Here is a 12168-nt window from a genome sequence, read left to right as displayed (position 1 = left end):
TTTCTTTTCCCTCCTAAATTATGATAAGGCAAATCCTAGAGGGGATTTATCCACTAGTTTTAGTTTTATCTAGTTTTATTTATCCACTAGATACTTCTGTATATGCCACTTTGAAGATATTTTTATCCAATGTCCATATTTGTTCTTCCCCAGTGTGTGATTTTTAATGGCCACATAGAATTCTATCATTTGGATCAAGCATCATTCATTTAACCAATTCTTCCTCGGGCCTAGCCAGCTGGAATAGCTTAAGCCAGGAGTCAGCAAACTTTTTCTTAAAAGGCCAGACAGTAAATAACCTGAGCTCTGGGGGCCAGCTGGTCTCCAGCAACCACTCGGCTCTGCTCCTGTTACACAAAAGCAGCTGTGGACAGCAGTGCAGGAAGGGCTGTGGCTTGTTCTGATAAGGCTTTACTAATGAACACTGACATATGAATTCCATATAATTTTCACATGTCAAGAAATATCATTTTGATCTGGCGTTCAACTGTTTAAAAACATAACAACCATTCTTAACTCTTGGACTAGATAAGAACAGGCAGCAGGTTGGACATGGCCCGTAGTTTGCTGATCCCTGGTATTTGCGACTGTAGACGCCGGGCCTCCTAGTCCCTGCAGGGCCAGCAGCATTCTCCTGATTCCCTTCTGTGAGGCTCCAGCAATCAATCCACCAGCATCTGTTGAGGGGACACTGGGCCAGATGAGAGTCAAAGCGCTGGAGACCCAGGCCCTGTCCACAGGGAGCCTTAGTAGAGTCTCCTTGGGGGACAGGCCATGTGGCAGGACTAAAAACACCAAAGAGGGGCACAGACAGTGAGGGTAAAATGAAGTCGGGGGGTGGGTATCCTGGAGGGCTTCCTGGAGGAGGCAGGGCTGGAGCTGGGCCTGGAAGGTGGGGTGGAGGTATCAGGACTTAGGATGATGACTCAGAGTGAGGGCTCTGAAGAGCTGTGCAGACCTGAGCTGTCGGGGGCGGGGCGGGGGGGGGGGGGGTGTTGGTGTCCCTTCCCCAGCACAGCATCTGATGCAAACTATTCTTTCCCTCCCTTTGCCCCTATCTAAAATAAGGTGAGATAAAATAAAATAAATATAAACAAGTAACCCATCATCTCTGAGTGTGGGAAAACGGACACACTGTCTCGTGGAGTCTAAGTTCAGGCAATATTTTAGAGGGTGGTGTGCTTTTTCAGTCTTTCTCAAGGACAAATTTCAGTCAGAGGAGCCCAGGCTTTGTGTTTCTGGAAGTAGAGCTTCTCCCTCCATCTGCCCCTTCCCCACCACTGCTCCCAGGCATCCCTTCCCACCCTCCTACCTCAGGTGTGTAAACGTAGGCTGCTTGGAAGCCTCCAGAAATAAATGCTCTTGCAATGAAGAGTAACAGAGTGAGCATATTTCTAGGAAGAGGAAAAAAAAAAGCAGATGAGCAAGTATTAACATTTTTTTTTTCTGACAGTTTCTTTCAGCAGTCTTCTCTGCCCAGGTAGAATTTACGCCCTGCTGCTGCTGCTGCTAAGTTGCTTCAGTTGTGTCCGACTCTGGGAGACCCCATAGACAGCAGCCCACCAGGCTCCCCCGCCCCTGGGATTCTCCAGGCAAGAACACTGGAGTGGGTTGTCATTTCCTTCTCCAATGCATGAAAGTGAAAAGTGAAAGTGAAGTTGCTCAGTCGTGTCCAACTCTTCACGACCCCATGGGCTGCAGCCTACCAGGCTCCTTGGTCCATGGGATTTTCCAGGCAAGAGTACTGGAGTGGGTTGCCATTGCCTTCTCCGATTTACGTCCTAGAAATTGGCAAAGTCCACCTTACCCAACACACATTCAGGTAGGCATGCAGACACACACACCCCAGTGGTCTCTCTGAAGGCCGACTTTTATAAGTTTATCATTCTCCAAAGTTCCAGGCTGAGATGGAAACATCGGTGGTGCCCAGGGTGGGGGCGAGGTTGGGGAGAAGTGATCTAAATCATCCAAAGTCCAGGTAGGACCTAGTGGGGACAGGAATTGAGCTAGGAACCAGCTGAACCAGGGAAAGTAAACTTCTCTTCAGTATTTTGAGGACAATCCTGATCCCCAACCCCCTGTTCTATTGTTCCCACAATGTCTTTGAATATCAGCATTCCCAGATCTAAGCTACATCTGACTGTTCACAGATCTCTCATCTGCAGTTTGGTCTGGGGTCTCTCCAAGGTCAGCACAGGCCAGTTCTACCTTTGGAACCGGAAGAACAGTTCTACCTTGATAGATGGAAAAGATGGAGCAATGCTGAAAGCAGATTATAAAACAGGACCTTGAAACAGTGCCATGGAACAAATGAGCACTTACAACCCACCTATGAATTAAACACCTAAATGCTGGATCTCACTGGGAGATGATGTCAAAAGTCTAACTGTGATGGCGACAGAGTAAAGTGCCCTCCTACCCTCACCTCCATCAGAGGTCCCAACTTTAAGCCTGGGGCAGTTTTGAGGCAGCCCACAGACTCAGTCCTAGTGAGGGATTGGAGGGATCTTTCAGATGACCCCCAGAGGGTGTAACCCACAGCTTGCAGGTCCAAAGAGCCACTGACCACCAGCTGAGAAATAAGCCAGCTGGCCACAGAAAGCTGGTATCATGACCCACCTTCCGACACAGATAAACAGCAGGAGGCTGCAAAAGGAGAAGACGACGAAACACAGGGCCATGGTCTTCTTGCGGCCCAGGCGGTCAATAATCCAGAGAGTCACAAGGACACCTGCAAGGGAGCAGGGGTACCGTGGGAGGTGGTGTCTGACCCGGCCCCCACCTCCCGATCTTCACATCCTATGTGCTCCCCTCCCCCTGAGAGTGGGCTCCCGATCTTCACATCCTATGTGCTCCCCTCCCCCTGAGAGTGGGCTCCCGATCTTCACATCCTATGAACTCCCCTCCCCCTGAGAGTGGGCTAGATCTCATGACCCACTTCTGATGACTAGAATATGGCAGAAGTGTGCAATGTCACTTCTTTTTTTTGAGCCAAAAAATTTTGTAACAGGAATTCACCGGAGGCCTAGTGGTAAGGACTCTTGGGCTTTTGCTGTGGAGGGTATGGGTTCAAACCCTGGTTGGGGAACTAAGATCCCACAAACCACGTGGAACAGTCAAAAAATATTTTATATCGATATTTGATTATGATAAAATGACTTACAAAAGTGTAAAAACAATCACTTAAAACTGTATTTTCCGTAAATGTCATTAATGTTACTAGATGTCGACAATCTGCTTTAAAACGCATTGAGTTACTCAGAAACAAACGTGATTCCTCCTGGGAAATTGAATGAGGGGTGGGAGGCGCTAGAGTAGTAATGGTTATAATGATTATAATGGTTTCATTATAATCCCTAGTACAATTGTTTTTTCCATGTGTGTGAATACTGCGATGAGATGCTTTAAAATAATGATATTTTAACAAAGCAAGAATGGCCTACAATTCACAGTGCTCGTACAGACGCAATAAAAACCTGGTGCTTAAATTTTTAAAAAAATGCATTGCGTTATATGTCTCCAGTTCCGTTCAGTTCAGTTGCTCAGTCGTGTCCAACTCTTTGCGACCCCATGGACGGCAGCACGCCAGGCTTCCCTGTCCATCACCAACTCCCGGAGCTTACTCCAACTCATGTCCATCACATCGGTTAATATGTCTACTACAAAGCATATCTGTGAATCTTGGGCAGTGATTAAGATGATAACTTTTTAAAGTTAACTTTATGCCAGAAGTGACCTCCCTCGTGACAAACAGACATATGTCTATAAGACTGGCAATCCCTGGTCGTCCAGTGGTTAGAACTTAGCACGTTTACTGCCGTGGGCTCATGTTCAACCCCTGGGCGGGGAACTTAAGATCCCACATCTCGTGGGGTGCAGCCAAAAGAAAAGGTGACGGAAAAAGATAGATCGCCTTTGCTTTCTGTGAAGCATACAGTAAAATGTCAGCCCCTTCACAGTCCTTGACAACTTGTAGCTAAGGTTTGAAAACAAATCCCCGGCTTTTTTTAGAAACGGGATTTGCTTCCGGCTGGCACGAGGTTGCAGGCACGTCCCCCAGCCCCACCTGGCGCAGGCCCCTCACCTGGGAACTCAGACAGGGTGGTCCACAGCAGGTCCATGTAGTCCTCCTCGCTCAGGTACTCGCAGGCCAGGCTGCACTTGGCCTCCACGGCCTTCTTCCGGCTGGAGACTGGGAGGTGGAGAGAGAGAGGGAGAGGAAGAGGCCCGCGCAGGGTTGAATTGCGTCCTCCTGTTCCCCGTGTCTCCTTCCCTGCGTGTGATTTGGCTGGAGTTCTGAGGAAGGTGCACGGGCTCCGGACTCAGACCAACTCAGGGTGCCTCCCCTCCACCAGCAGTGGCAGAGCCCCACCTCTTTAAGCCCCAGCTTCCGGACAATGCGGGGGCTAATAAACCCTAGGGGGTAAGGTGCTTGAGAGGCTGGACGCAGTCTGTGTACATGAATGCGCTCAGACCAGAACTGGGGCTTCCCAGGTGGCACAGTCGTAAAGAATCCACCTGCCAATGCAGGAGCTGTAGGAGATGCGGGTTCGATCCCTGGGTCGGGAAGATCCCCTGGAGGAGGAAGTGGCAACCCTCTCCAGTATTCCTGCCTGAGAAATCCCATGGACAGAGGAGCCTGGCGGGCTGTGGTCCATAAGGTAGCACAGTGGGACACAGCTGAGGTGACTTAGCACACACCATGACTGATTTACTCACCTCTTTCAAGTCTTTCTTTAAAGCTCAGCTGCTCATCGAGGCCATCTTGACCACCCCGTTTAAAACTGACTTACCCACGGCCCTTTACTCTGCCCCACACTCCTGACCTCCCTTACCCTGTGTGATGTTTTTGCCCTCATGTCCTCTGTTAGGAAATAGAGGTAAAGACTTTGAAATGGCATAAGGTCCTGTTCTGTGAATCCTTACAGGTTATCTCACCTTTCACATCCTTAGGCTCTTTCACAACTCCACATGATAGAATACTAACACTAATGCCAATGATTCTTGTCTACAAAAATGCAAGCTGTGTCTGGCAGTGATGTAATCGATTATTGGCTTTCCACACACTGCCAATTTTTGGCACGTTGCTAGCCTGGGAAGGGAGGGGCTGCAGAAACAAGGGAGGAGCCGTCAAGACCTAATAGTGCAGCCTGATTTCTCTTCAAGGAATATCTTTGAGTTCTGCAGGCACTAAGGTCCCCACCCAGAAGGAAGGTGGCAACTCCAGACTGAGCACAAGATTCCTGGGACATCCCCCAGTTACCTCACCACCAACCAATCAGAAGAAAGCCACACACCCTGCAGCTCTCCTCCACCACCAGCAAATTCTGCCTATAAAAACCTCCCCCCAAACCATCGGGAGTTCAGGGTTTCTGAGCATGAGTCACCCATTCTCCTTGCCTGGCCTTGCAACACACTTTTCTCTGCTCCAAACTCCAATGATTTGGTTTGTTTGGCCTCACTGTGAGTCAGGCTTGTATTCTGTCACGGGCACAAAGGATTTAAACTTAAACCAATATCAAACCCTGAATTTATAACTGAACTGCTTCCTCAGAGCAGTTCATTTAAGACTCTCTCACACCCCCCAGCAAGGTGGGACTCTGCTATCTCACTAATAATACCAGTCCTCATACTAACAAACAAAACAATTAACTTAGATTAAGAAGGCTTCACAAAAAAAAGATAACTGGACAAATCCTGCAAACAGACAGAACTCCGTCCCTTTATCTCCCATCCTGAGTTCAATGCTAGGAATCTAATACTCTCTTAAAGACAGATTGGTTTGAAAGCCCAGACATCTATATGTAGATTTTGCTTCTTATTCATTCCTCTTGTCCACTGGGTCACATCTCCAGCTCCACAATGGAATCACCTGGGGAGCTTTAAAAACCCACTCATGCCTGGGCCCCACCCTCAAAGATACTGATTAACTTGGTCTGGGCATTGTTTAAATGGCACTGCCTTTGTTTAAAAGCTCCCCCAGGTGATTCTGTTGTGTGGCCAGGATTGAGCTCCAACCTGGTTCTCAGACTTAATGCACGCACACAGGATGACGCACACAGGATGACTCCACAGGGTCACAGCCGTAAAACTCAGGGATGGACTTCATGGACCTCTTGAGGGGTCGTAAGATATGATTCTGCTTGAAGGTTACATCTATCATGATAAGATTGTCCAGGTTTCTACAGAACATCTCAGAAACCACAACCCAGCTCTTTCATATTCAAATTTTGCAGAAATCTGGAGTCTGTGCCAGGCCAGGCCCTGTGAGGGCAGGACGGGGGCTTGGGGGTGTGTGTATGACCTTGTGTGTTGGGCGTGTTGTGTGTTGGGGTGGAGGGCGTTAACTGCTTGAAGGCTGTGATACTCACTGCTGCAGACATCTCCTGCTTGGAAGAGCTCGGTGGTGAGCAGGACTAAACCATAGTAAGAAAATGCATTGGAAAACCTGCCAGGAAGCAAGCAAGAAGCGTAAGGAAATGATGGGAGAAATGCAAGCCCCCATTCCCATTCCACTGTGAAGGACTTCCACCCATAGCAGCAGAGACTAGGCTTTGGGCTCAGGCCACGCTGGGCCAGTTTTTCTGGACCGCTTGAGCAAGAAGATGGCGGGTACAAAACATATTGATGGGCTAAAAGGAAGTGATCCTGTGTCCTTTGAAAGATCAAGAAAATTGAATTATAGGGACTTCCCTGGCAGTCCAGTGGTTAAGATAAACGCAGGGGGCATGGGTTTGCTCCCTGATCAGGGGACTAAGATCCCACATGCTGCACAGTGCAGCCCCCCCCCCCAAAAAAAAAAACCCAAAGAACTGAATTATGTCACAGACAAGCCACCCCCAAAGCTGTTCACTCAACTGGAAAAAGGAGCCAAAAAACTGGGGGAACCAAAATTTGGTAGAAAACATTTTGACAGATGTCAACAGATGTTAGAGATTTTGGGTTGAGCAGAATAGGGAAGAGAATGGAGATACATTTAATAATATAGGTACTCCCCACTTTCTGAAAGCTTGCTTCACTATAGTTCACTTTTACGAAGTCTATATTGTACCTGTTTTTGCTCGCCGGAAGAAATTTTTCACTTTTACAAAAAAAATGGGGGAAAGCAAAAATAGCATCCAGTGTTTGTTTTGTAGAGGCAGGTCTTGCCCCAAGCAGTGATGGTGGCGCCACCAAGCTCCTTCCCCGGGAATTACCTTCAGCATCTCAGCACCAAGCTGCCAGTAGCTTTTTTTTTCTTTTCTTTTTAAAATTATTTTATTGAAGTATAGTTGACTTATATTGTGCTAATTTCTGCTGTGCAGTGAAGTGATTCAGCTATACATAGAAAGACATTCCTTTTCAAATTCAAGCTGCCATTCCCTCTGAACTGTGTCTGTGAGCATCTGTGCTTTATTTCCATTTATTATTTCTTTGACTAGCAAGATGGTCTTCATTCTTGTTTAGTCACTAAGTTGTGTCCGACTTTATTTGTGACCCAGTGGACTGTGACCCGTCAGGCCCCTCTGTCCATGGGATTTCTCAGGCAAGAATACTGGGGTGGGTTGCCATTTCCTTCTCCAGGGGATCTTCCCCACCCAGGGATCGAACCTGTGCCTCCTGCTTGGCAGGCAGATTCTTTACCGCTGAGCCACCTGGGAAGCTATTTTTGCTTTCCCCCATTTTTTTGTAAAAGTGAAAAATTTCTTCTGGCAAGCAAAAACAGGTACTAATATAGACTTCGTAAAAGTGAACTATAGCGAAGCAAGCTTTCAGAAAGTGGGGAATACCTATATTATTAAATGTATCTCCATTCTCTTCCCTATTCTGCTCGACCCAAAATCTCTAACATCTGTTGACATCTGTCAAAATGTTTTCTACCAAATTTTGGTTCCCCCAGTTTTTTGGCTCCTTTTTCCAGTTGAGTGAACAGCTTTGGGGGTGGCTTGTCTGTGATATAATTCAGGTAATAATAACTCAGGTAATTACTTCTTCGCTTTATGCCACTTCAGCTTGAGAAGGCTTTCATTGGAACACTCTACTTTTGTAACATTTTAATTTACTTTTTTGTAATTGAAGGATAATTGCTTCACAATATTGTGCTGGTTTCTGCCACATAGCAACATGAATCAGCCATAGGTACACATGTGTTCGCTCCCTCTTGAGCCTCCCTCCCACCTCCCACCCGATCCCACCCCCTAGGTGGTCACAGAGCCCCAGTGTGAGCTCCCTGGGTCATATGGCAAATTCCCACTGGCCACCTATTTTACGTACAGTGGTGTGATGTTCCCATGTACTCTCTCCACTCATCCCACCCTCTCCTTCCCTGGCCTGTGTCCACAAGCCTGTTCACTATGTCTGCATCTCCACTACTGCCCTACAGATAGGTTCATCAGTACCATCTTTCTAGATTCCATATATATGCGTTAATATAAGGTATTTGTTTTTCTTTTTCTGACTTACTTCACTCTGTATAATAGGCTCTAGGTGCATCTACCTCATTAAGTGAAAGTGAAAGTCGCTCAGTCGTCTCCAACTCTTTGCGACCCCATGGACTATAAAGTCCATGGAATTCTCCAGGCCAGAATACTGGAGCGGGTAGCCATTCCCTTCTCCAGTGGATCTTCCCAACCCAGGGATTGAACCCAGGTTTCCTGCATTATAGTCATTAGAACTGACTCAAACGTGGAACACTCTACTTTTAAATAGCAGGGATGAGGAAACTGCGGAGCTCTGTCTCCATGTTCAACTGAATCACTTCACCAAGCGTTTATTAAACACCTGCTCTGTGCCCAGCCAAGTGTGGAGTCTGCAGACTTCACGGGCATTTCAGATCAGAATGACACAGTTAATTAAATTCCGACTGTCCCAGGAACCAGAATACTCCAGTCCGTAGGGTCAGAATATCACGTCCTATAGTACAGCTATGTGGGAGCTCAGTCATAATCAGAAGCCGATGATTAATTTCCTTGCCTTACAATATGTGCTCCCAAATGTGATTTCTATAGTATTCTAAAATTAGGCTCTAATTAATTGCTTAGGATTTAAGCAGTGTCCGTCCAACAGAATCACATGCACTCAAAGATAGATACTGTCAATTCTGTTTCCCCACCTTTTAAAATATCCTGCCAGCTCCACACGTGGACTGGGCACACAGCAGGTGTTAAAGCCTTGGTGAGCTGATTCAGTTCTTGGGGGACGTGAGGGCAGAGCTGGAACCTGGTGCTGTATGTCATCAAAGCTTTCCCCCCACCCTCGGCTACACTCCACCCCCACCTCCGCGGCAACTGCCCTTTTTGGAGACACTCCCCTGCTCATTAGCACGTCTGCTCAAAGGTGAATAGGAAAAGTGAGAACTGGTGAAAACAGGTCACAGAGCCTCAACCGGGCTAATTTTCCGCACTGTTAATGCTGTAGAAATTACACAGTTGGAAGAGTTGAGAGAATGGCTGAAATTTGACTAGCTGTGGGGTGTAAGGTGAGTACTCACTACAAATGCCCTCCAGTCAATGCCATGGTTGTTATTTAAGAAAAAGTGGAATGAGATAAAAACTGAAAGTTCTGAGAATGCCCATGTTGACCAAATCAGGGGTTCCCAAAATATGGGCCCAAGGTAATATAAACGGAGTGGGCTGGATACCGCAAGAGTAAAAAAGAATTTCTTTGTGAAAAAAAGATTCCCCTAAGTTTCCTTTTGATTCTTTAATTCTATCTCAGTCTTACTTACGCACTAATGAGTCCCTAACACCTCTCCTCTCTGTCTCTTGAGCACAGAGGCTTCATGCCTCCTGCCTCTGGTAAACCATCAGTTTAGCTACTTTTTAGTGTATGTTCATCCCTCAGGATCCGTGGGGGATGGGTTCCAGGAGCCCCTGCGGACACCAGAATCCTTGGATGCTCAAGTCCATTATGTAAAATGGTGTAGTGTTTGCACATAACCTACACACATGTGCGTGCACACTCAGTTGTATTCGACTCTTTGCAAGCCCATGGACTATAGCCCACTAGGCTCCTCTGTCCACGGGATTTTTCAGGCAAGAATACTGGAGTGGGTTGCCATTTCCTCCTCCAGGGGATCTTCCCGACCCAGGGACTGAACCCTCGACTCCTGCATTGCCCCTTTTACCACTGGGCCACCTGGGAATCCCACATATCCTCCTGTATACTTCAAATCATGTCTGGATTACTTACAATACCAAATACAATGTAAGTGCTGTGTAAAGAATTGTAACTACAATGGAAATGCTATGTAAATAGTTACCAATACGCAGCAACTTCAAGTTTTGCTTTTTAGAACTTCCTGGAATTTTTTTTTTCTATTATTTTCCATCTCTAGTTGGCTGAGTACTTGAGTGGAGCCTGCGGCTAGGGAGGCTTTATATTTATCTTTAAAAACGACTTCTGTCTATGGTCTGCAATTACAGTTTTTCCTTAAAGCAGTTATACAAAGTTTCCTTTTAAAAGACATTTATCTGTCCTACTGTATAGCACAGGGAATTACATTCAGTGTCCTGGGATAAACCATAACAAAAAGAAGATAAAAAGAATGTATACATATGTGTATAAATATATCAAAAGAATATAAAAAGAATATATACATATATATGTATAATTGAGTCACTTTGCTAGATGGCAGAAACTAACCCAGCGTTGTAAATCAACTATACTTCAATTTTAAAAAAATTATCAGTAAAAAGTGAGTCAAATAAAAGAAGACTAAGCAAACAACAGTACAGAGGATATTTGAATAACACAGAGGTCACGAAAGTGATGCTCAGTTCTGCAAATGTTGCCCAAGATGGAAGAGTTCTCACTGCATCCAGTTCAAACAAAACCCCAAACAGGGTGCAGATGAGGGCGACCCAAGCATGAACAAACAGCTCTTACCATATAAACCAGAGCAACAAGGTTGTCCATCTAAAATGGGGTGTGAACAGGTCCCTCATTTTGCCTCGGTCTTCCTGTTTTAAGACAAAGAATGCCATTTACTCTCCTCCCCTGCAGATGTGTGGGCAGTGGCCATGCACCTACCCCAGAAGGAAATATCCCCCCCAAAAAAATACTCGCTGCCGCCGGGTACCCCAGAACACAGGGAGGCCCCTGCGGCGGCAGCTCCTTTCCAAAGAGAAGCCCACCACTGGAGCATCCAGCCTTGTCACTTTTGCTTTGCAGCACACATTGGAAATCACTGTATACTTTCTCCATCCAGAGCATCTTCACACAGAAGGGAGCGGGGAGAACGAAGTCTCTCCCCAAAGGCAACTAAATGAGCCTCCTGTCCCCAGGCTCTTTGGGAGGACCCCTGCCCCACCCCTGTGCTTCCCAAAGCAAATCTGGGGTATGTCCTTGGCTTCCATGTTTCAGACCAGCCTAATACTTCCTCTTGAGCTGGTGAAATTCCATTCAGTTCTTTTCACCCAATATAGAAATGTAATTTTATTTTTAAAAATAATTTCCTTGTAAGCTCTGTCGTTTGCTTAACGGTATTTGTGATGTTTTTAGAAGCTGCAGGGCTGATTCTTGAGGGCAGGGATGGCAGCCTTTAAATCTGGCTCCTTTCCCCCCTTGCACCCACGGTAGCTGCTCATCTGTTTGTACTGCAGAGGAGTCCCTGACGGTGTTGCTGTGGGGAGCGATGATGCACCATCCATTAAGGATGTCTACACAGGCGTGGTGCAGTGCCCTGGATATAAGTCTATCATGGCACTTCCGAATGTGGGTTTATTGTTGAGCAACCACATCTGCTCATCAGACTTCCTGGGTGCTCAAAGATAAAACTGAAGCAAGAGTAGTCCCCCCATAAGGGGACATTATACGACATTTCTCTAGTCACTGGCTAAAGGCTCCAGGTGGCACTTGTAAGACTCGGCAATGAAAATACACAGGTTGAAGTTGCCAAATTCCCCTTGCGGGTCCTGCCCACTGCACCCCCACCCTCTCACGTACACAAGCTCCCCAGCTCATGCGGCAACACTCGCAGTCTGAACGCCTGGCACTGACCTGTCTGGAAATGATGAGTTTCCCCAGAGGCATGGGAGCTCCGTTTTCCGTGGCTATCCTCTTTAAGGTGGCAATGGCCTTCTCCTGGTTCCCGGACAGCACATCATACCTCGCGCTCTCCGGCAGCCACTATGGGGACAGGAGACCGAGATGTGGCCAGTTACTGCGGAACAGAACCCTTGGTCCCAG

The 12168-nt window shown here is 46.9% G+C and overlaps 2 protein-coding genes across 2 annotated transcripts in view; one reads left to right on the top strand and one right to left on the bottom strand.

Moving 5' to 3' along the window:
- Positions 1-3488, top strand: part of DAO (D-amino acid oxidase) — a 29551-nt gene extending 26063 nt beyond the window's left edge. Inside the window, exon 12 of the mRNA XM_070475450.1 lies at positions 1454-3488. The gene's annotated coding sequence lies outside the window, so the exon portion shown is untranslated. The remainder of the gene's footprint in view (positions 1-1453) is intronic.
- The window catches only part of SVOP (SV2 related protein), a 68046-nt gene that overhangs the window by 4277 nt on the left and 51601 nt on the right, over positions 1-12168 (bottom strand). The window contains exons 9-14 of the mRNA XM_020876043.2: positions 11980-12108; positions 10867-10940; positions 6372-6448; positions 4085-4192; positions 2620-2731; positions 1313-1394 (exon numbers count right to left, since the gene is read on the bottom strand). Of these exons, the coding sequence (XP_020731702.1) occupies positions 1313-1394; positions 2620-2731; positions 4085-4192; positions 6372-6448; positions 10867-10940; positions 11980-12108 (582 nt within the window). The remainder of the gene's footprint in view (positions 1-1312; positions 1395-2619; positions 2732-4084; positions 4193-6371; positions 6449-10866; positions 10941-11979; positions 12109-12168) is intronic.

Source organism: Odocoileus virginianus, chromosome 12, assembly GCF_023699985.2.
Source record: "Odocoileus virginianus isolate 20LAN1187 ecotype Illinois chromosome 12, Ovbor_1.2, whole genome shotgun sequence".
In the NCBI taxonomy this organism is placed as follows: domain Eukaryota; kingdom Metazoa; phylum Chordata; class Mammalia; order Artiodactyla; family Cervidae; genus Odocoileus; species Odocoileus virginianus.
This window is presented reverse-complemented; position numbering and strand designations above follow the sequence as displayed.